At 47.6% G+C, this 23,742-nt stretch overlaps 1 protein-coding gene across 1 annotated transcript in view; it reads left to right on the top strand.

Annotated features, from left to right (window-relative positions):
• The window catches only part of LOC144128306 (phospholipid-transporting ATPase ABCA3-like), a 43,299-nt gene extending 22,314 nt beyond the window's left edge, over window positions 1-20,985 (top strand). Inside the window, exons 9-18 of the mRNA XM_077661623.1 lie at window positions 6,495-6,669; window positions 7,627-7,752; window positions 9,206-9,369; window positions 10,658-10,778; window positions 11,165-11,412; window positions 11,498-11,713; window positions 12,796-12,983; window positions 14,194-14,367; window positions 15,048-15,190; window positions 18,338-20,985. Of these exons, the coding sequence (XP_077517749.1) occupies window positions 6,495-6,669; window positions 7,627-7,752; window positions 9,206-9,369; window positions 10,658-10,778; window positions 11,165-11,412; window positions 11,498-11,713; window positions 12,796-12,983; window positions 14,194-14,367; window positions 15,048-15,190; window positions 18,338-18,606 (1,824 nt within the window). The 3' untranslated portion in view covers window positions 18,607-20,985. The remainder of the gene's footprint in view (window positions 1-6,494; window positions 6,670-7,626; window positions 7,753-9,205; window positions 9,370-10,657; window positions 10,779-11,164; window positions 11,413-11,497; window positions 11,714-12,795; window positions 12,984-14,193; window positions 14,368-15,047; window positions 15,191-18,337) is intronic.
• The last annotated feature ends 2,757 nt before the right edge of the window (window positions 20,986-23,742 follow it).

Here is a 23,742-nt window from a genome sequence, read left to right on the forward strand (position 1 = left end):
CGCCGCCGGTGGAGAGAAGGCCATCAGTGACTCCCCGCGTTTAGAGCAGCGGACTGGAGTGGAGAGCCAGTAGAAAAGCGAGTGTGTTTGGAAATCTAAAAAGAATGCCCTAGAACTGTACAGATAAGAAGTTTCTCTCATATTCTCTACGTCAGCATATCGTAAAACTGTCGCTGAACCTCACGTTACAAAATGGCAACCGTCCTGTCATTTTTTTAATTGTGTTTGTTTGGACGGCCATGTTCTTTACGGGAAAATGTCACCAGTGCCAGGAAATGTTTTTCAGTATCCGCGCGTTCCGACTAAAAGGGGGTGGGGAATGGGGGATGGAGCAGTTTATGGTGCCTCCTCGTTCGCTCTAACCGAGCGGGGCGGCAGTAGTCATTCGTTGTATCTGAGGAGCTGAGAAATTTCCATAGTGCGTAATTTGTTTGTAGCACCACAATTTATGGTAATGAGTGAGAGTTCGTTACAATCTATTTGTTGTAAGTGCGTTCGACTGAATCGCGCATTGTATACAGAACCGTGCATATAACCTACACTGCATTACAGTGTCGCGAAGGTAGAAGGCTAGACTATAGTTGTTATTCAGGTGAGCTCGAAAGGAGTAGTATACAAAGAAGGTAGCCTAAAAAGAATAAAGGGGTTTCGATGGGATTATAGGTGATAATTCACTTCAGCAGTAGCTGCACCCAGGGTTACTCTCGTGCTTGTCCAAACAGTTTACGCCATTCTCTTGCCACTCAAGCGTCCAACGAAGCACCGCGTTTGCCTTCGAATCGCACTGTTTGTCCGGCATCGAGCTACTCTGTCCTTGGATTGATTGTAAAACATTTTATTCGCCGGGAAGAGCTTGGCAAGAAATCGCGTTAAGTGGTCGAGAGTACATAGCCCTCGACGACTTTGTCAGCCCACTCCACCGCCAAAACTTGCGTTCTGGGGTCAGAGCTAGCCAGCACGGTCTCCCACCGCTCGAGAGAAGGAGCTGTAACTAGATCACCCGGAGGTGGCTCTATTTTGCAGTCCCACAGGATGTGATCGTAGGTAGCACGTTGGCCACAGTGTTTGCAGTTTGGGTTGTAAAGATCTGGATAAATGTGCGCGAGGAGTGATGGGGTGCGTATCGATCTCGTCTGTAGACGACGCCACGTAACCTCTTGTTCTTTAGTAAGTCTTTTGTCTGGAGGGGGGAAAATTCTCCTCTCTAGTTTAAAATGATTGGTGAGATCATGATATGTGATCATTGAGTCCTTCGTGAAATTCAGGGAGCCAGACTCATCCACTGCCCGGTCGACGAAACCTCGGGCTTTATTGTGGGCTGCCTCGTTCCCCGGATTCCCCGAATGGGCTGGGACCCATATCAATTCGGAATAATTTGGTGAGAATTTGGTTGCGTTAAGGATTCTAAGGGAGGTGTGTGTAATTCGCCCTTTAGCGAAATTATTGATACCCATTTTGGAATCGCTGAGGATGATGCTCCCTTGGGTATGTGCTAGGGCGAGGGCTATAGCCGCCTCTTCTGCCGTTTCAGAGGATTTCGTTTTGATTGTCGCCGAGACGATGTGGTCACCATTCTCGTTCACAACCACAACTGCAAAGGCATTGGTATTTTTGTACTCTGCCGCATCTACATAAAGTGTTGCAGCACACTGTCTGTATTTCTTATATAAGGCTTTGGCTCGTGCTTGTCTTCTACCCTCATGGTGTAAGGGGTGCATGTTTTTGGGGAGTGGTTTGATAAGTAGGGCCGTCCTATAGGCGCGGGGTAAGTCTACTTTAGCATCGTTATTCGTAGGTTGAAAGTTAATTCCGAGCCTGGTAAGAATACTCCTGCCAGTTCTGGAATTGGCTAATCGCGCTGTTTGAGCCATTAAATGGGCTTCTTTCAGTTCATTGTAGGTGTTATGTATTCCTAACCTCATAAGCCTTTCGGTTGAGGCATTTAGTGGGAGTCCTAACGCAGCCTTATAGGCCTGCCGTATCATGCTATCCAATTTGTCCTTTTCCGCTTTCGAAAATTTCAGATAAGGGGTGGCATAGAGTATCCTGCTCAGCGCAAAGGCCTGCACTAGGCGGCATAAATCTCTTTCCCTCACCCCTTGTCTGCGGTTAGCTATGCGGCGGAGTAATCGCGCCGTCGCTTCTACCGTGCGTTTTAGCTTAGTGAGTGTGTCAGTATTTTTTCCATTTGTTTGTAAATACAACCCCAGTATTCTCATGGTCTGTACCTCTTTGACAGATCGTCCATTAACATAGACGTTTATTTGCGGGGGGGATGTCGTGGTACGCCTACCTCTTTGTTTACGACGGATCACGAAGAGTTCAGATTTTTGCTCAGAACAAGTGAGGCCGGAATCCCATGCGCATGTCTCGATGATGTCCACTGCTGCTTGGAGTGTGTCTTCTATGTAGCCTTCGCATCCTTTGGTTACCCAAAGTGTGATGTCATCTGCATAGAACGTGTGATGTAGGTCTGGTATTTGTGCCAGTTTGGGGGGAATTTTGATGAGGGAGAGGTTAAAAAGGAAAGGGGACAGGACGGAGCCCTGTGGCGTTCCTTTACTTCCTAGTTTGATTGGGGCAGACTCTATTGTTCCGACCGTTATCACTGCTGTTCTGTTAGTGAGGAAGGATCGGATGTAGTTGTACGTCCTTTCTCCGGGGTTGATTTCTGACAAGTTTGTCAAGATGGCTTTGTGGGTGACGTTGTCGAAAGCTTTAACAAGGTCTAAACCCAATATTGCTTTCGTTCCTGTTCCCTCGTCAGCTTCAATTATGTCCTTGTTAAGCTGCAAGAGAATGTCCTGGGTAGATAGTTGGGCCCTGAATCCTAACATTGTTTCAGGTAGGAGGTTCATGTCCTCCGCATAGTTTTGGAGCCTATTGTGGATGACATGCTCCATGAGTTTGCCTAGGCATGATGTTAATGAAATTGGCCGTAGATTCTCAGTGCTGAGTTTCTTACCCGCTTTAGGAATAAAAGTGATTTTCGCGTGTTTCCACTCTGGTGGTATGTTGCCTGCATGCCAGTATTTGTTCATAAGGTCTGTAACCGCCGCGATCGACGTTGCGTCTAAGTTCCTGAGAGTCTTATTTGTAACTTTGTCTGGTCCTGCCGCAGATGTTGTCCGCAGTTTTCCAATTGCGTACCAGACCTCTGCGTCTGTGATGTCTGCGTCTAAATTTGGATTAGGAGTCCCCCGGTAGTCTGGTTGTGTGGTACTATCATCCGTGTTTAGATAACGTTCTGCTAGCTCTTTGATTAGGTCTTCAGTTGTACCCTCATATTTATGTATGAGTCTGTACAGTTGACTTTGTTGCACGGGACGTGTTTGTTCTGGATCGAGCAGGTGTCTTAGAAGATGCCATGTCTTCTTATTTCCGAGCTGTCCATTGACGCTTTCACATATTTGGTTCCATTGTTGTGTTTGGAGAGTAAGTGTATGTTCCTCGATTCGCCTCGCGATTTCAGCGATCTTTTTGCGTAGTCGCTTGTTGTGTTTTTGCTGCTTCCAGCGTTTTTGGAGGCCTTTTTGTGCCTGCCACAGGTGTAACAGTTTTGAGTCTGCAATCTGCTCCTCCTTCTCAACTGGCACCACAACGCTAGTGGAGCTGACATCCTCATTCAGGGAGATAACCCAGTCGCTAAGGTTAGAGATCTCCTTTGGAGCTGTTTTGTCGCGAAGTTGCCTGAACTTGTCCCAATCCGTGGTTCGTATTTCTTTTGCTTTGTTTTTAAGTTTTGTCGTGGGGAACGTGATGCTAAGGATGAAGTGATCACTGCCAAGGTTTTGCCCGGTGTTGACCCACTTTGCGTCCTTGACGTTTTTAGAGAGGGATAAGTCTGGAGATGTGTCTACACATACACTGTTACCCATGCGTGTGTGGTCGCTCGGGTTGTTTAGCGTTGTGAGCCCTAGTGACTGTATGATTTGCCAGAGCAGGTTCCCTTTCGGAGTTGCTTTGGTATATCCCCATGCTGGGTGTTGAGCGTTGAAGTCTCCCACAATTAATAGTTGAGCCCTAGCAGCCAGCTTTACTGTGTTTATCAACAAGTGTGGGAGTCCATTGCCTTTGTTTCTGGGAGGGTTGTATACATTAAGGATGAAGAGATTTGAGCCTCCTTTTTGCCTTGGAACTATTTCAAGTAGGGTGTAATCTTCTTCCGAATCATTTATAAAATGTTGAATTGCGGTGATATTTCTATGCACCAGAGTGGCTGTGAAGGAGCCGGCTGCGTTACTAGTATCATAATGAGGTGGCAGATATGCTTTATAGCCTGGCAGTGTAGCCCTGCCGCTAGCTTCTTGCAATGCAATCACGTCTGGGGTTGGAACAGACGGTGCTTGTTGGATGTGGAGCTGCAAGTGGGCCCGCTTGCGGCGGAAGCCTCTGCAGTTCCATTGCCAAATTTCAAATTTTTGGCGTGGTGCCATGTTGGGTTATAGATGGTTGTGGCGTCGTGGACAGATCCACGGAGGGGGGTAGGCGGGCCTCGATAGTTGTAAGCCTATCCATTATTTGCTGCATGCAGGTGGCTATTTGGGATACCTGTCCCTCTAGTGTTGCAAAGCGAATATCTATCTCTGCAAATTTGGTAGTAACGAGGCCTTGGAAGGTAGCTTGTTCTGTTGATATAGCGCTAGTTCTCTCTGACAGAGTATTGATGTCTGCCCTGAGTTTGGTAGGCGCTTTCGACGGCTGCGGGGTGTCGGCTTCCGAAGCCTCGGCCTTTCTTTTGGATTCCTCGCCTTCTTTTGTAGGATGCGGTCTTTTAGTTGCTATTCTGGCGTCTGTGTCCGTCGCGTTATGGGCTGAAGACTGGGACGCGTTGGAGGGAGTGTGGCAAATAGCGTCTGTTTCCATCGCATTATTGGTCGAATCCTGGGACGCGGTGGGTGGCATTCTAGCCGCAGTGGCATTCTGTACCTGATGCGCTTGTAACAGGCGTTTAATGTCAGCCAGCTCTTTTTTAAGGCTGGCAATTTCTCTGTCTCGGGATTGTAGTTGGATCTGAAACTCCTTCTCTCGAGCGTCAATAGATTGGGAGGCCTCTGCTGGCCAGCTCACCTTTTTATTGGAGCGGCTATCGCTGCGTCCGCGGCTTGAGCTTCTCTTGTCTTTCCCTGCAGGGTTCCCCAGGGGCGGGAAGGAGCTGGAGTTGTTCCGGCTGTGGCTTCCTCCTTTTCCGGTAGCACCGTGTTCCTTCTTCCTGGGCCTAGACTGGTGTCCGTGTAGTGATGAGTCGTTGTCCCCTTGCTTGGGTGTCTGGTTGCCATGGGGCGTTCCTTGTTTGTTCTTGTTGATCAGCCGGAATTTGCAGTTCCGGCTGCCTGTGTTGTGGCCCCCGTTGCAGACGATGCATACAGGTTGGCAGGTTGGCTGTTCTCCCTCAGGTGGAGGCGAGTGATTTTCTCCGCAGCGGCGGCAAAGGTTCGTTGTAGGTTTGTAGCAGACATCGGCCCGGTGTCCTACTCTCCTGCAGTTGTAGCATACCTCATGTTGCTCCCTGAAGGGGTGGACCCGAAAGACGCCGCACTGATAGATTACTTGGCTGGGTAGCTTCTTTCCAAAAAAGGTGATTTGTATTGTTCTGGATTTCCCGATCCTTCGGGCATCCACAACTTCTATTCCTTCGTTTCGGTTTCCGAAGCCTTGGCGAACCGCTTCGGGCGAGTCTCCCGCGTAGGCGTTGTAAATGACCCCTTTTACCGAGTCTTCGGGCGCCGCCACGTACGACGTTACGTTGTAGGTTTGATCTTGGAGGTTCAGTTTTTCAATATTGGCGTATGCAGTCGCCCGTTGACGATCGGGCGTGCATAGCGTAAAGGTGTTGTTGGCCGTATTGACTCTGATAATGTCTTCATTCTTCACCGTATCATACGGCAGCCTGGCCACCTCGCAGGCGCAGAAGAGTAGTAGTCCGGGCGCAAAGTCCCTCAGATTCCAACCTTGTGGTCGGCAGACGATTTTGTAGTCGTCGGTCGGTAAGCGCGGGAGAAGGGCTTTCTTGCTGAGTGCAAGTAGCTTCTTCCCGTTCTTTCGCGATGGAAAATTGGAATTAGACTTGCCTTGGCCGTGCCCCTGCGCAGGCTCGTCGTCGGTTGATGCGGGCCCTTTATTCTTCAGGCCTCGTTGTCGGTCGCGGTAACGAAGAATGGTTTCCCATTTTCCGGCCGCGAGCTCCGACGGTGATATTTTCTCGCCTTCCACGGCGTACTCCATCTGTGCGGGTCCCTGGGCGCTCAGTTCCCGGCGGAGAGGTGACGAGCTAGGTCGAGCTCGATGGCTAGGCCGGCAGTCAGCCGGCAATATGCCTAGGTGTCCGTAGATTGACAAAATCCGGCTGCAGCAGGCACTGGACAATGGCCCGGATGTCGTCCAAAATATTCGAGCCCGAAGGCTGACTCTTTCTGCCGAAAAGTGGCTTCGAGGCGGGAGCCCATGCGAGACACGTCAGCACAGCTCCCCTGTCCTTGGACTGGGCCTCGCAGGAGCGGGTCCAGAACGTGAAGCTCCTGCAGCTTCTGGCGGGCGCGAGCGCCATGTCCTTCTGGGTGTGCGCGTTCGTGGTGGACCTGGCGCTGCACGCGGTGTGCTCGATCGTGCTGCTGCTGCCTTTCGCGCTGCTCGACTGGCACCGGCTCTACTCGGACACCTACACGCTCGGTGCGTACTGTGCGTGCGCACTGTCGCTAGGAACTTTTAATGCGAAATCACTACTTCACGCGGTTGCAACAAAAAAAAAAGTGTGAAGCCTCGGAGTAACTCGGGTAAACTCGGGATAGTTCGGAGGTGCGTCGCGCTAGCTGCAGCCAATGGGAGGGACCTCGGGTAACTTCGGGGGAGCGTCTCGACAGATGCAGCCAATCGGAAGGTTATCTTGAGGCTGGCCTTGGCCAACATGGAGAAATAAAATTAATATTTCCGGGACGGGGTTTCGAAGCCGTGGCAGCCAGACGTGTCAGTCGACCCAGAAAAGCAAAATATGAGCAAACCAGGCTGAATACATGCTTTCGGACGACTACTCGGTTTAACTACGTTAAAAACCTTACAACTTTTTTCAATAAGCGAGCAGCTTTGAAGGGCGATGGCAAGTCCGGCAGCCTCGCTCTCGACGCGGTCCAGGGTTTGCAAGGCACGCGTGAGACCGCTCGAGACATTCGACAATCCCAGAACAGATGGCTGGTGTCGTATGTTGGTGCAGGCCGATTTTGTTGTCCGCTTTTATTTCTGGAGATAATGCACAAAATTGTCGAGACCAATTTTGAAGGGTTGAGAAACAGATACCAAGTAATTTAGCGACGCGCTACACCTTATTTCATGAAAAGTGCCAGAAAAACAAATGCGGTAAACAAATGCAAACTGAAAAGCTAAAACTCGTGCATAAAAGATGTCAAGTGGGCACAATTCCGGATTCTTATGGTGTAGCAGACTGAGGCTTCTTTTAAGAATGCTAGAAACATATTTTTTGGCCTATTTACTTGGCTACAACTCGATGCTTCACAAGGTTGGCTATATCGGAAGACAGCCTTGCTTTTTATAAATGAAGCAGAACGTCAGCAAGTTATCTGTATACTCAACACCAGCATTCGGGCGCTATGGCCGGGCCGTTTCCTTCTACAGCTGCCGTCTACGCAATGATGCTGAGCTACGGCTGGGCCTCGATACCGGTTGCCTACGTGGCGTCACTGGTCTGCGACCAACCATCGACGGGATACGTGGCCATCGCTAGCGTGAGCATCGTAGCAGGTAAGTTCAGCTTTCGTTGTTTCAGTGCAACATATGCGAGTCGGTGAGCTGTGGTTCAAACAGTGTGCGTTGTAAATTTCACTGCGTTGTTGCATCGTTTTAATTTTCTCGCATTTTTTGGTTAAATTGCGAAAAAAAATTACGGGATAATCAGACATCTGATTCTCCATTTCAGCGAAGCAGTAGTATTTACATTCAATGATTACCTTCTTGCTTTTACTGTGCTGAATTATTTTACTTTAAAATTATTTTGAATTGTTTTGCGTCTGAAAGGCTTTCGCACTGCGGCTTAGAATTTAATTGGATTGGAGGTTCAATTCATGGATTGGAGGCTGATGGTGGATGGTATTTCTGGAGGTTATAGTTGGCTGGATGGGCGGTGGGTGGGGCATCTAGTGGGCAAAGGTTTGCGTGGGTAGGGTGGGGTGCGGTATCGAGGGTACTCGTGGGCGTGTGGGCAGCTCCTGATCTCGAGGGACAGATGGCGGGGAGGCAGCTGGTAGGTGGTACTTCTGGAGGCCGGAGGCGGAGGTTCCTCGCTTGGGCTGGATGTTACACTTTTGCAGACATCAGATTCTCTGGGGTGGTGCGCAGTAGCACTGCTTTCGCAGTAAAAAAGCTTGTACTGATCATACCTGCATGGTCAAATAAAGCTGCTCAGATTTTTTATTTATGCAGTTCTGCCTCAGACCTTTGTACCTCTACGAGCGGCCGCCAGTCTGATCTTTTCTATGAAATGATTCGAGCCTAAGTTACGCATTACTAGTGAAAACATTAGACCGAAGTTGACTCTTCATGATGATAAGGAAATCACATAATGCTGCACTTTATGATTCCGGGTAAATTAATGGCCGTGTTAGTGATATCCAAGTTGACATCAAAAAGAAGAAACGGATCGGTCAGGGCATGTAATGCGAAGGCAAGATAACCAATGGTCGTTACAGGCAACGGACTGGATCCCATGAGAAAGCAGGCGTAGTAAGGGATTTCGGAGTGTCAGGTGGGCGGATAAGGTTAGGAAGCTTCCGGGGAGAAGGTGGCCGCAATTGGCACAGGACAGGATCAGTTGGAGGGATATGGGAGAGACTTTTGTCTTGCAGTGGGTATAGTCAGGCTTATGATGGCGTTGACAGCGATGTCGATGAATAGTCGAATTAACGGTAAGCAATTAAGCCACGAAAGCATAAGTACTAACGCCTGCGCAAGTGCTACCACCAAATCGAAGGCGGCCCGTTCCGACGACCTCGCTCTGCGGGTAATACGAGTATATCTTTTATGGCCGAGGCACAGGTAGCCTAGCAGCATTGCCTTCGGGCGGCAGATAACCATGGCTGTTTTATGTAACGACATACGACGGTGGCGCCGACATTGTCGTTTACGCGGGACAAAGTGCCTTGCACGACTATCGCTGTAAACTTACGACTCAGTTGCTGCTTTTGTGGCGGGCGCTCAGGCATGGTGCTGAACACGAGCATGTCCCTGCTGTACCTGCTGCCGGCGCTGACGGGCAACCAGGACAACGGCACCAATGAGACGCCATACCTGGACGGCGCCCTGTGGATCTTCAGGGGCATCCCCAGCTTCGCACTCACCTGGGGAATCTCCAACTGCCTCCAGGTGTGCTGTGAAGGAACGAAGTGTTTTTTTTCTTAAACGCGGGAACACTGAAGAAGAAAATGCACGTTTGGGATCTTGCATGGACAACTTCTCAAAGAAACACCCCATCTCATCTGCCAAACCCTTGTGTTATTCTATAAGTGTTCGACACCGTACGTCTCCGGCTGAGCTGAATGGTGTGCGTCATTTAACGTTTTGGATTGGCGGCGTGTCTGTGATGATATGCGATGACTTTATATAGCTTGCTTTCGAAAAATATGGCATGAAATACAGCATACTAATTGGAGCAATGGCGTAGTTGCGGCTGACAATCAAAAGTACGAAGAGGTGGTGTGAGAGCCCTCATGCTGTCTCATCCAGAGGCATTGAGGGGTCAGAGGAGTGAGCTTTCTTTAAAAGTGATCGCAGCGAACAAACGACTATTGCATGTGAGCTAGGAGCACTTGGTCAGACAGTATGCTTCACAGTTTGATTCACGCTATCCACAGGCGGTGCCTGGGTACCTGCACTAGTACATGATTTATATGTGATGGTTAGGATATGCTTTTAGTAGTTTGGGGTAATTTTAAAATGAAAATATAGACTGAGGCAGGCAAACTTTGGTAGATTTATGGATGATCGAAGTCTTGTTTGTGTGCACGTGTTGTTGTAACTTAACAGAAACTTCAATGACGGGTGTCAAAGTGGCACGCAGTTCGTGGTTTTTGAATGCAGTAAATGTCTTTCTTTACAGCCCAGAGTCGTGTATTCACAACACGCAGTATGCACGCCATGTACTCGGTATACTACAAGCAGCTTGGATGCAAAATTTGGTGCCAAAAAGTTCTCAGCCGCCAGCGCTTTCTAGTTTAAGTGCTTGACGTCACTGTGAGAAAGTTGTGCGAGGAAATAGTGGGTGAAAATGCGCGACATGAGCCAGCGTGCAGCAATTTCTCGTCTCATTTTGCGACAAATGTTGCATGAAAAATTGTAAAATTGTTTACTGTCTGTGTGCCTCGACTTGGTTAGAGACCGTTGATTTGGTCTTCCACACGTTTCGGACTATCTGCACAAAATAGACCAAATACTAATTGTTGCTAATTAGCGACACGCCCGTTGCCCAAGTTTTAACCGCGCAAAGAAATTCTCGATGTGAACTTTTGAACATGGGTGAAGCAGCTAGCACAATGACAGGTAGTGATTTTTCTTTTCTCGGATTCCTTCATAATATGGGCATTAAACTGCTAAACAAGCCTCCTTTGAACATGATGGAAATCCGTTAATGACAGGTGACTTGCTTCGTTTGCAGATAGCGCAGGAGAGCGTGATGTGCCGCTACATGTCGACATTCGACCGGCTGCTATTTTGCCAAAACTTCGGACTCGACTCGATACCGAACCACCTTAATCGCTTCATCGAATGCTGCCCAGGTGAGCCTCTCCACTTACATTCGACCATCGTCCCTGCCAATCTCATGGAAAGTAGCAGCGCTAAAGAAATGGGGACAAAGATGTGTATAGAAACATGGACGACAGGACAAGCGCTCTCATCCACGTTTCTACATCTTCGTTCCCGTTTCGTTCGCGCTGCCACCCTTCACGATGAATGACCGACTAGCCCGCAGCAAGATATTAATAATTGCTAATCTCGTTTGCCTCCGACATCTGTGGCTAGCTGTTTGAACTAGAAGTGGGAATGTATGCACTGCTTACTTAAGCCTGCTACGTAAACGACGAGGCGGCGTACGTCAGAGGGCGCCCTCGTCGTTAACGCCGCGTCGTCTCACTGCTGTGTGGCGACTGGTGCGTGTACGCAGAGAAGTGCCGCGACTGCACGCTGTCCAAGGGCTGCCTGACGTGGGAGAAGATGAGCGGAGGGCGCGACGTGCTGCTCATGCTGCTCGTGGGGCTCGCCCTGCTGGTCCTGGTCACGGCGCTCGACTCCGGCCTGGGCTACGTGGCTCGCATGCGGCGCCACTCGCGTGCCCTGCCCACCGAGCACGGGGGCGTCGTCGAGGAGCGCACCCGCGTGCGCCGCCTCATCTCGCAAGGCCGCGTTGAACAGGTGAGTGGGCACGTGACTGCTGGACGACAAGAGTGCAGTGTGACCTCACCCCTCCTATACGTTGTTGGTGCGACGTGACACACAGGCTGCGCTGCTGGTGAGCAACCTGAGCAAGAGCTACGGCACCATGGAGGCGGTGCACGGTCTGTCGTTCGCGCTGCGCAAGCACGAGTGCTTCGGCTTGCTGGGCATGAACGGCGCCGGCAAGACCACCACGTTCCGCATGCTCACCGGCGACCTGACGCCCACGTCGGGCAACGCGTTCATCGACGACGCCGACCTGGTCACCAAGAGGAGCAAGGTTAGTCGCGCAACATGCACTCTCCGGCCTCTGTAACGCCAGGAGCGAAAGCGCTGCATGGGCTGGCTAATAATCGCGTTGCCAATCGATGCGGCAGGTTTTGAAAAGTCAATGTAAAGAACGGCGCCTAGCAATACGAGACATATTGGGCCCGTTGGGACAAGCAAAAGGAAATCTAACGAAACTTTAACGCTATACTCTACAGTGCATGGCTACTGAAGGTGTAACCCATGTAACGAAATGACGCTGAAGTTATTTTTTTAAAACCATATTAAGGGCTACTTAGGACAACGCCATCCAAGTTCTATCCTCAGTATAGATCGATTACATGCCTTTTTCTGGCTGTGTTGTACTTCTTACAGAGAAAATTGTGTGTGAAAGTTTTCCCTCCACTTGATTGAGACTTGTGACGTCTACGCCGAAACGATTCCGTAGTCACTGTTTGAAGCGAATGACGTTGTAGATTAGCTTAAAATACGCACCTAGTTTATTTGCCAAATCGGCCGGTGGTGGCGACATTTAATTTTTCGGCCTTTTCTAGCTCATAAATGCTCTGTTTTCCGGGAATGTAGGCTCTTTGTCGTTATAATGCGGTAATCTATTGATATAGACCAAATGCAATTTCTCTTTAGTATCTCTCCAGTTATAATGGCATGACATATGCGCCAGTTTTTTGACTAAGGGATATCTGCGCTCATGTTAGGGTGAAACGTGGAATATTTGCGCAGGAGGCGTCAAAAAAAAAAAAAACGTGACGTGTCGTCACCACACTCTTGCCAATAGCCGAAGTCGTGCCTTTTTCGCAGCAGTGCTTCGTTGATTCCACCAAGAGAAAGCCGTTGACTTAAATGACCCCAGCATTAAATTAGCGTTATTTATTTGTTAGGAAATAATTATTTATTATTATTTGCAAATACTGCTGTCTCAATGTGAGACATTGCAGGAGTGGTTGTATAGAAAAAAATCACAATGCATAAATAGGCACTTGTTTTACACACTGCTCAGTTGGTAGATGTCGCAACTTCCTGAGGCAGGATTGTGCTCTGGGAATGGGTGTCTCATTTCATCTCCTGGTGGTGCAGTACCAGGCCCGCATCGGCTACTGCCCCCAGGCTGACGTGGCCCTGGACCTGCTGACGGGCCGCGAAATGCTGGCGCTGTTTGCCAGGCTGCGAGGGATCCGTGAGCAGAGCGTGCCCGACGTCATCCACCAGACGCTCGAGTTCGTGGACATGACCGAGTACGCGGACTTCACCATCGGCACATACAGGTACGCGTGTGGTGCGCTTATCCTTAATTCGCATTTCGGGGTGCACTTGTCACCTGGGCGCAGTCTTCAGCATGGATGATATGGCGGCGAACTCATGGATGTAGCTGCGGAAAACGAACTTCGGCTGCTTACCAAGCAGTCTTATGCTATTTACGAACTCAACGACGGTGAATTGAAGAGCATGGACGACCTCTTGAACAGGCGCTGGTAAAGAGCATCGGCGCACATTTGGTGTGGAAGAACTTCTTTGTCGGCTGCTCGTGCTTCCATGATATGGAAACTGGCGAACTAAGAGAAAAAGGTATAGATCGTCTGCCACGTTCGTAGGAGATGTCTGAACTGATCTTCAGTGCCACCGGGCTCCCATCGGTTTCCTAATGGGTGCAAGATTTCCTCTGACCTAGTGCTCGGCTTCTCTCGGGCGACATGTTTCGCAACTGGGCCTTGCACCCTACCTTGTGTGGAAAAAAACACCCTGTGTCATGGTTGCCTTTGACCAATTGCCCATTCGTTGTTAAGATTAGGTCATCATTATATAGTATCAATCTATAGTATTCTATAGTATCAATATCAAAGTATCAATTCTATAGTATCAATCTATAGTATCAATCATTATATAGTATCATTATATAGTATCAATATAGTATCTGCAGGGGGCGGCAGAAGGTTAGATGGGCGGATGAGATTAAGAAGTTTGCAGGCAAAGGGTGGATGCAGCTGGCAAAGGATAGGGTTAATTGGAGAGACATGGGAGAGGCCTTTGCCCTGCAGTGGGTGTAGTAGGGCTGATGATGATGATGATGATGATGATGATGATATAGTATCACACACACTCTATAGTAGCACACAAACGTATATAAGGGATGCATTGACATCGCTACAGTTCTGTCCATGGATGTAGTTTCTCTCGCTATGCATGATACTCCCCAAAATATGAGTGATAAATCAACAGTCTGAACTTGGCGATAATCGCTGCTATAGTATTTGAGAGATATGTTTAATTCATAATGCTCGCTAACGTTTTACGATAAGGGGGCGGCCGACGTCTGGAACCAAACGGCCGATATAAATGCGCGCGGTTTTCTGCTTCTTTGTCCCCTTCAGCATTAATTACCCGTTATCCATCCTTCATAAGATATGCGCCTCGCTCACATGCTCATCGCTTTATCCTCTCCTAGCTTTGCATAAAATTAAGACCTACCGTATGCAGCGGCGGCACAAGGCGCAAGCTGTCCCTGGCCGTGGCGTTCGTGGGCAACCCGAACGTGGTGCTTCTGGACGAGCCCACGGCAGCCGTGGATCCTCCGGCGCGCAGGCGCATCTGGAGTATCCTGATCGCCGCCAAGCAGCACCTGGAGCTGGCCATCCTCCTCTCTTCACACTGGTACAGCCAGATAAGCTATAGTTTCGGATACTGCGAAGTCTTTTCCTGATTCACAATTCTGCTAAACACTTCGATGAATTGGCACCTACAGTACAGTAGTAACGTACGACGAATGATGAGCGCGCAGGTAATGAAAAGATGGAGAAGCATATGCACGAGTTCGTCTGCGCAACAAGAAGCCATGTCCAGAATTTTCCTACGAGAAAATACGTAGGCTAGTTTTGAACAAGGTTTCTTGAGCCAGACACCATTGATGGATCTTTCAACAGGTACTCGCGGTTCGTTTCGCAAAAGTGGGTTTTGGCCGTTGCAAACGACACGGGGTGAGGTTGTACCCGTCAGTTCGACAATTCATGTCTGTGCCGTGACGGCAGTAATGTGTCAGGCTGACTGGCGAGCACGGCATCCTTAACATCACGCATGCATGCATCCTGCATGCGACTATTCTACCCAGACGTATACAGCAGCCGAGACAGGCGCTAGAACCTAACGCAGTTTCTGAAACTCCCTTTGGTTTTTTCATAGGCCTACAGGGCTGACTGTTTGCTTTATTTATCAGGTCCATCCAGAGCTTTCCAATGCTCATTTGGAATGCACTAGATGTGATTCAACGCTCTGGCAGTTTTTTTGGTCTCGCATCACCAGGATATTCACGCAAATCCGTGTAAACTTCCTCGCAGCATGCGCGAATGCGAGGCCCTGTGTTCGCGGGTGGGCATCCTATCCGACGGTCGCTTCGCCTGCCTCGGCTCCACGCAGCAGCTCAAAGAGAGCATCGGTCACGGTGCCACGGTGCTGGCTCGCAGCGCGTCCCCCAACCCACGTGAGCGCGCATTTCTGCCTATGGGCATTGATGACAGAAAGCGGTGCGAACATGAAACACGTCGAAAGCATGGAACAAAATAGCCGAAATACGGGATCGTAACTCTTCAGCAGGACGGTTTTAAAGTTTAGTGCTCCAGCATTTTTCGTAGGGAGTGTTTTCTGAAAAGGTGATTTATTACTTTCATAGATCGCATTGGCAAGAAGTCACTGAAAACAACTCATTTATGCATTTGCTGGTGTGTTATGTCCTACCATGCCTGACCTCTTAATTTATTTTGTCCTGATATTTTAAAGCGTTAGAGAGTGCTATTCTAATGCTTAGCGGAAGCTGCGTTGGTGGACCGAGGTGCAGGCTATTCTGTTCCTATAAGATCGTTCCTCGCTCAGTTAAAAAAAAAATTACGACTGCCTAGGATGGCCGGCAAATTCACATCACGGGAGGCTCCCTCATAAATCTAATCTGAGAGGTTTAGCGTCTCGAAGCGACACATGACCTATGGTGTACGCCGTAGCTATAGAGGAAGGCTGCGGATCAATGTAGACTGCGTCGAGCGTTTGACGGAATCCCGTCTGGCGAGGAGGGAACATAATAGCAGAAAAAGAGGAGCACTCGCCAAAAAAGAAAAAAGGAAAAACAAAGACGTTTCGGGGCCCGTACGGGTCCATTGTTCACAATGGCAGCGGATGAGCGAAGGTGGTTACTTATGTACGGTGCAGGTGACGTAATGAGCATGCGTAGATATCATGAAGATTACCCCTCGTTCGGTTTTATACATGTGGTGTCGTTTGGATGTGAAGTGATTCTAGAAGTAAACGGGACGATAAATACTTCTCCGTCGCGATGACTGAGGCATTGTTCCAATCGATGGCATGGGATGCAACTTGATAGTGTTCAGCCAAGGCATTTTCTTTCGTGCGGCCTTTGGCGACGTCATTTTGATGTTGTTTTAAGCGCCTGATAAAATTGCCTGATTCACCGATGTATGCAGCTTTGCCGTCCTTGCAGGGGATCTTGTACACCACTCCGGGGAATCTGTTTCTTTCAACCCGGTCTTTAACTCTGACAAGTTTTTGCTTCAGCTTACTTGGTGGCACGTGGGCGATATGGACATTGTAGTCCTTGAAGACCCTGGCTAAGGCCTCGCTCACTCCTGGAGCGTAGGGGATGCTTGCTTGCTTGCTTTTCTTGGTGGCCGTTGTTTCCGCGTTTCGACGTGAACAGCGGCGTTCTGCAGTGATTATCATATTTTTCGGGTACCCGTTGTTGGCAAGATCCTTCCTCACAATTTTTAGTTCGGATCTGAGTGTCCTCGGGCTTGAACAAAGGCGAAAAGCGCGGCCGAAAAGTGCAGATGCAACGGAGCGTTTATGTGCGACAGGGTGTGCCGAATGAAAACTCAGGTACCGACCAGTGTGAGTGCATCCCATGCCATCGATTGGAACAACGCCTCAGTCATCGCGACGGAGAAGTATTTATAGTCCCGTTTACTTCTAGAATCACTTCACATCCAAACGACACCACATGTATTAAACCGAACGAGGGGTAATCTTCCTGAGATCTACGCATGCTCATTACGTCACCTGCACCGTACATAAGTAACCACCTTCGCTCATCCGCTGCCATTGTGTACAAGGTACCCGTACGGGCCCCGAAACGTCTTTGTTTTTCCTTTTTTTCTTTTTTGGCGAGTGCTCCTCTTTTTCTGCTATAATGTAGACTGCCTGGGGTTCTTAACGCGGTCTAAAACGGCACAACACTCGGCCGTTTTTATATACCGCCACCATCGAAATACGGTGCCGCGGCCGGGATCAAATTCACGACTTAGGGATAGGCTTGCGAACGCCAAAGCCACTGAGCTACCGCGGCGGGTCGGATGCCTCCTTATTACGCCGTCGGGAGGACCATACAAGATCCATCGACGACTTGGAGACTTGTACTTCGAGGTCGTCCATGATCGACAGGCTGCGTCCGAGAGGCTCCGCGCATTCCCGTCTCAAGGCGTACCACGCGCGCTGTGGACGCTGTGTTTTAGAGTCTACTAGTATTTACTTTAATAATATTTATTACTGACTTTCTCTTCATTCCATATAATAGACCATGTTTATTTCAAAGGGGCTTAATGCCGCCAAACGAACATTTTTTTTCGTTGCGTGGAACCCCTTTGCTTGCCACGCTAGAGGCGACCACGTTTATTTTGCAGTGAATTTAGCTACGTTCAGCTGTTTATACGGTATTCGGCTCTGTTGTAGGTGTTACAGTGCTTTACCTAAAAAATATGAAAATTTGTCGCCACCTTTAAATTTAGCATGGCGAAAGCGACGCTCATTCTTAACCGGATCACTGGCAAGTTAAATTGCTGCTCTCACCGCCGCCGGTTTCTTGTGTTTGGTGTTACCAGATAGCCTCAAAAGATTGGTCCATTTCATTGCCAGCATGATTGTCTACCGTATCTTGTTTTTTTATTTTATTTATTCATACTCCCAGCCTGAGCCAAAACAGGAGTTGCGGGATGAATACAATAAAAATTACTACACATTTAAAAAAGGAAAAATACAAATCAGTGAAACTATACAATACGCTGGTGCTTGCAGTGTTAACGTACAGGATGCACAATACTTACTGCCTTGCAAGGCAAAAACTATACACTGAAACAAATCATAATTAAACAAGCGCGTGGATAACCAGTTTTGGTTACAGCATGCCAGGAAATATCATACTGTTAGCAAGTACTTTGTCAAAGCATTTTCAAGTGGTACTGGTTCTTTAAGGGCTACAATTTCATTTGGCAGCTTGTTCTACTCGTGTATAGACTGAACTAAAAAATAATACTTGAAACAATCGGTTCTGTACTTCAGTGGTTTGACTTGTTTTCAATGTTTGTTCTTGACTGAGGATTAATATCTGGTGAGAAACGTCAAAAGTAAGGCGGTTTAGTTCGGTGCTCCTGTATTCTACTATTCGTCTTCAAGTGCCTATGCATACATATTGCAGCACCACTCAAGTCAAGGTTGTACTGGATCAGAGCTGGCAGCCTGCGCAGCTTTTAACTGCATCGGTGGTGTACCTATGAGGGGGGGGGGGCGCCTTCAACGGAATCCGTGTTGCACATGTGATGATGGGCGCACTTATACTGCATGTCCCCAGAGTCCCTGCTGGAGGCAATGGAGGCCCGGTTCCCGGGCTGCCGACTGCGCCGACGCCAGGCCGGCGCTCTGCTGCGTTTTATCGTGCCGGCAAGGCCCTGGCACGAGCTGTTCAGCGGCATGGAGGAACTGCGGGCCGAGAACTTCATCCACGAGTACCTCGTCAGCGACGTCAGCCTCACCGAGGTCTTCCGACATTTCACGCGCCACAAGCGGACGGCCGGCTCGACTCCTGGGCCTTCGCAGTCCTCCAGTCCGGGGCAGGTCTAGCGGCGGCCTCCACCAGCTGGTGCCGTGAAAGAGACGCCTCAATCGAACATTTCAGCGGAGCGTTTTTATATGTTTTAAGTGTTTAAATTACATGATTATAGTGATGCTCATAAGCCGTGTGGACCAGTGAGCTACATGAGTGTGGACTGTTTGCACGGAGTGTTATGGTGTTATAGCCTCTGCGAGGCTTTCTGCGTTTCCAAAGAGAGCACGCTGGATGTTCTACGCGATTTGAATGACGTACAGTCCGGTTGCAGAACGTTTGTGTGGTCTCCCGTTGAGTGTGCGCTGTCGAACCGCGCGCAGAGCTTACATTAGCGGTTTGGTTGTGACATTTTCCGGCTTAATCGAATGCGGTTCAACCACTAGTTTTTCTAAGATACCTTGTGGCTGGTGTGTGAGCGTGATGAACTGGATGCTGCGTTACCAGACGCTACATTTGCGTTAGACACGAGGACCGGATGCGTCTTGTATACGCATGCAGACCGAGCGACAGTACTCTATAATGAGTCCGGTTCTAACATTGTGCATGAACTGCTTCGGCGCCTTGAAATACTTTGTTTTGTTTCTTTTCTTTCATATTTACTTTATTCATAGCTAGATTGTCGCTTATCATTCGTAGCAGTATCCGCAGCGATGGAAGACTCAGCTGATGCTCCTTATCAGCGCCCAACCCTTGTCTCGCACGCCCGGACAGCACGTACTGGCCAGGCGGTTTCGCCCTCATGCGCTACATTCAACGCAATCTCGGCCACTACCTAATAATGTGTGGATTCTGGTATTGTCCACACATTCGCACAATCTTCACCCTGACCCTGCTTGGAACCGTCGGAACCGCCATATTTCATGCACGACTAACTGGTCAACTCCATGCGCCACCCCAACTACTACGCATGTATACGAGGAACTTCTTGTTAAGCACGTCAGAGCTATTCAAGCGTCATAACACTTGGCGCTCCTAACCAGAGCTCTTTGGTCTTACCATTCACAATTAAAAAGTGGTGGTTTGATTGGCCTGAAATTCGGGAATTACAGACTGTCGCGGGGCCCGTGTTGCAGACTTCCGAGCACTTCCGAGAGTATTGGTAGATGCAAAGCCGCGCGCCTGGCAATAATCAGTGAAACAGATGCAGTAACAAAGAACGGTGGGTATAAGTAAACTACTGCTAAATGGCTCCTGGGGATATGGTACGATACAACTTGCCTAGAGTGAAGCTCCGCCCACATTCAGCACTGCCACACAGAATTCCTCCACGACACGAAATTAGTCCGTTGTTAAAACTACTCTTGTTACCTAAACAAGATAACTGAAGAAAAAATATTAAAAGCTCTAGAATTTGGATACCTGGCTTCTTAAATAGTCAAACAATAAAAAGCTGATTTTGTTTGGTGTTTCGATTTGCTAGCGGAGTAACACAGGACGCCGCGGGCCGTGACCGTGGCCCGGTGTTTCCCCGAGGGCGACGACCTCCGGGAAAGTCAATTTTCTGGGCTGTGGGAAGAACGCGGGAGAGTCTAATCCGCAACTCTGTCCTGTACTACACTATAAACAGAAAGGAGTAAAAGTAAACTGTCCTATAGTGCACTCTTTCTAAAATGGAGTGCGCTAGTGGAGTTTACTCTTTTTCTCTTATATAGGCGTATTCGTGTTTAGAGAGTACGAGCACAGCTCAGTGCCCAACATGGCGGCGCCCATCGACACTTTTTGAAAAGGTGTTTTCGTCAGCTGGAAGGGGCAGAGAGACTGAGGACAGAAGGAATAGATCAGCTGGACTTGCGAGAACACAGTCGAGATGGCGCCGCCGAGTTTTTAGACACCAAGAAAAGTATATCTTTGGTTACAGGCGCGAAAACAGACACAAGTCAGAAAGACGGGACGGAGCGTTGTATTGTGTCGGCTGTAACAAAAGATGTGCAGTTACCAACTTTCACAGCAAGACGTTCTTTAAACCATGAGAAGTTTTGCTTGGTTTATGCGGATTAACGTTCCAAAGTGACTCGGGCTACGAGGGACGCCATTGTCACGGTTCAGAATAATTTAAACCACCTGAGGTTTTTAACGTGCATTTACATGGAGCGATACACGGGCATTTATGGCATTCGCCTTCATCGAAATGCGACCGCAGTGGTCGGGATCAAGAAAAGCGCCGTCACTTACTCTCGTAACTTTTTTTTGAAATATGTCTAAAGCCGTCCTACTGCAGAGTAGGACGTTTTTTTTCCTTTTTCTTTTTCCAATTTCAGACTGTTCTATCTTGAAATTTTTCTTTCCGCTTCCTGCGTTGATGCAGAGTTCCAGGTTATGCTGCTGGATGGATGGATGGAAGGTAGGAGCGTCCCCTTTGAAACGGGGCAGTGATAGTTGCCACCATGCTCAGTTTTTTTCCTTTATTTTTGTTTAACTCTGCTGTCAGATAATAAAATTCGCCATTTTCTTTAAAATACGTCTTCCTACACTTTAGAACATATGTCACCTCTCTGCTTTTGTGCCACCAATCCTCCAATCGCTTTTTGCTAATTTCCACCGCCGATTTATTTACATGACTATTGTTGTCTCTAAACCCCAAGCCCTCAGGAAGAGTGACTGTGCCTGCATCGACATCGGGATGGACACCATCACATTTTAGGATGAGGTGTTCTATTGTTTCTACAGATTTACCACACACAGCGCATGTGTCATCATCTTCGTTAAATTTCTTTTTGTAGCTGCGCGTTCTAAGACACCCTGACCTAGCTTCAAAGAGGAGTTATCATAAAACGTTTCCTTCCTGATCTTCATTTTCTAGCATCGATATAGTTCTACACTACGCTTCTCTTCGATTGAATCTATTCAATTTTTACCTTCGACGTTTTTAACCTGTCGTTTAATGCTCTTTTGTTCTGCGATTTGGTTTGTCAGCGCTACCTCGCGGCAGCTAACTGCAACATGCGCAGTACGTATCTTAAGATATCGGCGGAAGGTGGCAGGACAAGTTCGCGAATCGCTGACGTATGGGTTTTGCGCGGCACCTGAGGGTTGTGCGTGCAGACCGTAGATAGAACAACCGCATCAGTATCTATTCGTTCGTCGCAAAGTGCACAGTGTCCTGAAAAATAAAAGAAATGCATAGTATCTCAGGCAGAGGCTTGGTAAACGATATGACTTGCCATCGCGTTTTGCATTAACAATGAATAAGGCCACTTGTTCCAGTGGGCCTTAGGGCTCGTCGCGATTTCGTGAAAAATTGCACATTTAAAAATTTTCGCGTAATTGTGTGCTAGCCACATAACCCTTTTTTGGTGCTATAGTTGTGGACACCAGTAGCAACAACGGTATGACGGAAAAGTTATTATTTCTCCTTATTAGCACAAATACAGCGCGAGTCGGGGGGGGGGGGGTTAAAGAACTCACGGGAGTAATGAAATAAATATTAGTAGGATTATAATGCAATTTCAGAGTGCTCACGCCAACTATAGCCTTGGGCCTGCACCCCCCACCCCCTCCCTCCTCCCGAGAGACAACAAAAACAAACGCAGACGGCATGCTAAAATACGGATTCTGCGGATACGCAGGCGTTCTTGAATAGGCAACTCTTCAGGTGCGTGCACCTCAATCGAGCGAAGCCAAGCCTTCGATATTTTAATGCATTCAGCCACCGTCACCCCCGTGCCGCCGCTACTCAGTGTTTTGAGCTGCCCAGCCGTGCTCCGGGTTGCCCTTCTTTGCTTCACTCAACTCTTTCACTGCCTTCTCTTTCTCAACGGTCCGCACGACTTGAACGCCGCGCACTTTGCCCCAGAGTTCTTGAAAAGCTGGCTTTTTCTAGTGTCTTTGGAGCCGTGTGGCGAAGGTCCCTTAACTTTCTTGAAAACCTTGGGGAATAAAATATTTGCACTATAATTGTACTTTGGTTCCGAATATATCACGATGTCCATTCTGAAGCTATATTTGAAGTTTCCCATGCTGTCTAGCGGATTTTTGTTTCTCAATTCGTGGAATTTAAAACTTTCCTCTAACAGAAAGCTTGACGCCTTAGCTATGAAGCGTCTCTCTGTATCCTCCCAGGACACGAGAATGAAATATTTATTCAGTATATTGAGCAACGCAATCGCATCCTAGAAGACCTTGGAATAAGGTCTCATCCTGTAGAATGCTGTTTCTGGGCTTCTTTTAGAACCTGCTCTGTTATTTGGTTAGTATGACCAAAATCCGGTAGTTTTCTTCTTCTTGATTTGCCATTAAAAAGTCTGTTGTCAGCGTGAAAGCACTTTATGGTGGCGTTAAAAATACGTAATACAATTCACGCAAATTTTAACACGCGGTAAAATATTGTAAGCAATTCTTAGCACTATTAACACTGAAGCCTACAAGCAAAAACTGTTCTTAATATTTAGGACCTTAACTTTCATGTAGTCATCAGAAATTCCATATTATATATATATATATATATATATATATATATATATATATATATATATATATATATATATATATATATATATATATATATATATATATATATATATATATATATATATATATATATATATATATATATATATATATATATATATATACACATATATATATATATATATATATATATATATACACATATATATATATATATATATATATATATATATATATATATATATATATATATATATATATATATATATATATATATATATATATATATATATATATATATATATATATATATATATATATATATATATATATTGGACACTCCCATCGCACAGGCCAGCTTGTTCTTCCACCGTGACACAGGCAAAACTTTGAAATGCGGAAAAAATATTTTGAGTCACGCTTCCGGTGGGTAAATAAGTGAAACGAGCGCAAACATACACAACACAAGAGAAGGTGCAGATGGGGCAGCGATGGATTTACAGCTTGATTTGATTTAATGACACAAACTTCTCAGTGACAGGCGTACGCAGGTGCCGGGCCCACGAAATTCATATCAAGCGCTTATACGGCCAAGCCAAAAAAACGCGAATCTTTATTCCGTGAGAAAAACAAGACATATTTAGAGTACAACAAACAATACAACAGACATTTATCGGATATTGTATTGGGACCAGCGAATGCGTGTGCCTCTCTGTCTCCGATAAATTTCTGTCATTGAATGA

The sequence above is a fragment of the Amblyomma americanum genome, chromosome 4, assembly GCF_052857255.1.
Source record: "Amblyomma americanum isolate KBUSLIRL-KWMA chromosome 4, ASM5285725v1, whole genome shotgun sequence".
NCBI classification, from domain to species: domain Eukaryota; kingdom Metazoa; phylum Arthropoda; class Arachnida; order Ixodida; family Ixodidae; genus Amblyomma; species Amblyomma americanum.